The 2,447-nt window shown below is 39.3% G+C and overlaps 1 protein-coding gene across 1 annotated transcript in view; it reads left to right on the forward strand.

Moving 5' to 3' along the window:
• Positions 1-56: 56 nt before the first annotated feature.
• The window catches only part of nqo1 (NAD(P)H dehydrogenase, quinone 1), an 8,812-nt gene continuing 6,421 nt past the window's right edge, over positions 57-2,447 (forward strand). Inside the window, exons 1-3 of the mRNA XM_015035466.1 lie at positions 57-246; positions 896-1,063; positions 1,446-1,576. Coding sequence (XP_014890952.1) covers positions 117-246; positions 896-1,063; positions 1,446-1,576 — 429 coding nt within the window. The 5' untranslated portion in view covers positions 57-116. The remainder of the gene's footprint in view (positions 247-895; positions 1,064-1,445; positions 1,577-2,447) is intronic.

Raw genomic sequence — 2,447 nt, forward strand, 5'->3', positions numbered from 1 at the left:
ACACACACACACACACACACACCTATACACACACACACACACACACACACACACCTATACACACACACACACACACACACAGGCTCGCCCCTGCAGTCTCTTTATCTCCTGCTGAAATGCTCCCGGCGCTCCTCACACATCCACTCCGTCTGGACTTCAGATCCGGTCGGTTCTCATGCTCCTCCGGCCTCAGCGCGGATAAAAACCCGGATTTAAAGGCGGCGGCGGCTCACACACTCAGCATGGGTAAGGTTTCCTCTCCTGGCTCTATCTGAAGGAGCCGCTTCAGAGTTTGATTCAAAGTCTCTTTAGTTTATTAAATTTCTTATTTTAGTCTAAAATGAAACATATTTGTGTGTGTTTTTTCCTGCACAACCAGAATTAAACGACTTAATATGACAATATTGTGACATGTAAATGTTAATAATTTAGAAATCGGTTAATTTAAAAAACTTTGTTTATTTTTATTGCAACATATTAGACATTAAATTAGAATTTATTTTATGTTTCCAAGGCGGTAGATGTCACATGTGTTTTATTTTAAATTTAAAGAAAATCTGTATATTCTCACAGAAAATGAAAAATTATTACTGGAGCACAAAGAAAAAAAAATTAAATTAATTTGATATTTGAAGCAAGAAATGCATTTTATTTTTGTATAATCATACAACACAAGTTTATTATTAAAAATGATTGAAATGATGATATTTTATGAATAATTATTACTTCTAATATTATTATAATAAATATTAATAAATTGTTATTACTACTACTTATAACGGTAATAATAAAGCCTCCTCCTCCATGTGAAATCTGTTCTGACCTGCTCGGTCCGGTTCCGGACCGGTTCCGGTCCGGTTCCGGACCGGTTCCGGTCCGGTTCCGGTGTTTCCAGCTCAGAAAGCGGCTCTGATCGTCTTCGCCCACCAGAATCCGGCTTCGTTCAACGCGGCGCTGCGGGACGCGGCGGTCCAGGAGCTGTCGGCTCAGGGCTTCCGGGTCACCGTGTCTGACCTTTACGCCATGAACTTCAGAGCCAGCGCCACGCAGGACGACATCATCGGTGACCGCCCCCCCCCCTCCTCCTCCCTGATGGATTCTGTGTCGCCGTCCTTTATGCTCAGTCTGTTTATGAATAACATGGTTATAACTGTGAATTTTTTTTTCTGTGCAACGTGACCAGCAGCTCATTTCCCAGCAGATTTCAGTTCATTTTTTGTTCTGTTATTTTTATGTCTTATTCTCCATTTCTTTTTTTTTCTTTTTTCCTGCATCTCTGCAGATCTTTTCCATATTTTACAGCCATTTCCTTTTAATTTTTGCCTTTTTGAGGTTATTTCGTGGTTCTTTTCCTTCATTCTTTTATATTTTTGTGGTCAGTTTCCTGTGAAGATCCGTTTGTCTGCAGAGTTTCTCCTCTTGCTGATGCGGTTTCTGTTGCCCAGGCGACCTGAAGAACCCGGATCACTTCCAGTACGGCGATGAGACGATGCGGGCCTGGACGGAGGGCCGCCTGAGCGATGACATCACCACCGAGCAGCGCAAGCTGCAGGAGGCGCAGCTGATCATCTTCCAGGTCAGAGGTCACGACCGTCACTCCTCTGGACCTGAGCAAAATGAGCTTCAGTCAAATTTAACTAAATAAGTGTCCAATGTTTGTGACCCTATCATTTACTAAAATAAAAAAGTTCCCAGAGGTCATCATCAAAATGTTCAAACAAAAAACTTTGCAGCACAAATGCAAAAAACTGAATTGATTATTTGACACCAATTTGTTTGATTTAATAAAATCAGAAAACGCTTAGCAACCTGGAAATGTGTTTTCACCCAAGAATCGTTTCTCAGGTTTATGCAAACTAGGCGCGATTACAAGTTTTTTGGACAATAAATCGTCCCAGTAGTTATTACGATAATCGATTATTATTGTTTGAGACCATTAAACAAGTTCAATGATACTGGTATAAGTACACATTCTCAAAGATCAATAATGTTTAAATTTAAATGGAAGACATTTTAAAACTCCGAAATAAATAAATAAATAAAACAACACAAACAACAAATATAATGAATTATTCTGTGAAAAGAAAATTATCTTTCAAAAAGATCTGAAGACTTTTAGCATCCAGCTTTTGGTAGGAAGAGAAAAACAATAAATCATGCAAATGGAAACTCCTGAGTTTTGATTAATTGATTTATTGCTTATTTCAACAGGTTTGCTTAACACACCTGAGTTTAACACACCTGGGTTTAACACACCTGAGTTTAAAACACCTGAGTTTAACACACCTGAGTTTAACACACCTGGGTTTAACACACCTGAGTTTAAAACACCTGAGTTTAACACACCTGAGTTTAACACACCTGAGTTTAACACACCTGAGTTTAACACACCTGGGTTTAACACACCTGAGTTTAACACACCTGGGTTTAACACACCTGGGTTTAAC

This window comes from Poecilia latipinna, unplaced genomic scaffold, assembly GCF_001443285.1.
Source record: "Poecilia latipinna isolate Pla-1442-1.1 unplaced genomic scaffold, P_latipinna-1.0 Scaffold336, whole genome shotgun sequence".
NCBI lineage: Eukaryota > Metazoa > Chordata > Actinopteri > Cyprinodontiformes > Poeciliidae > Poecilia > Poecilia latipinna.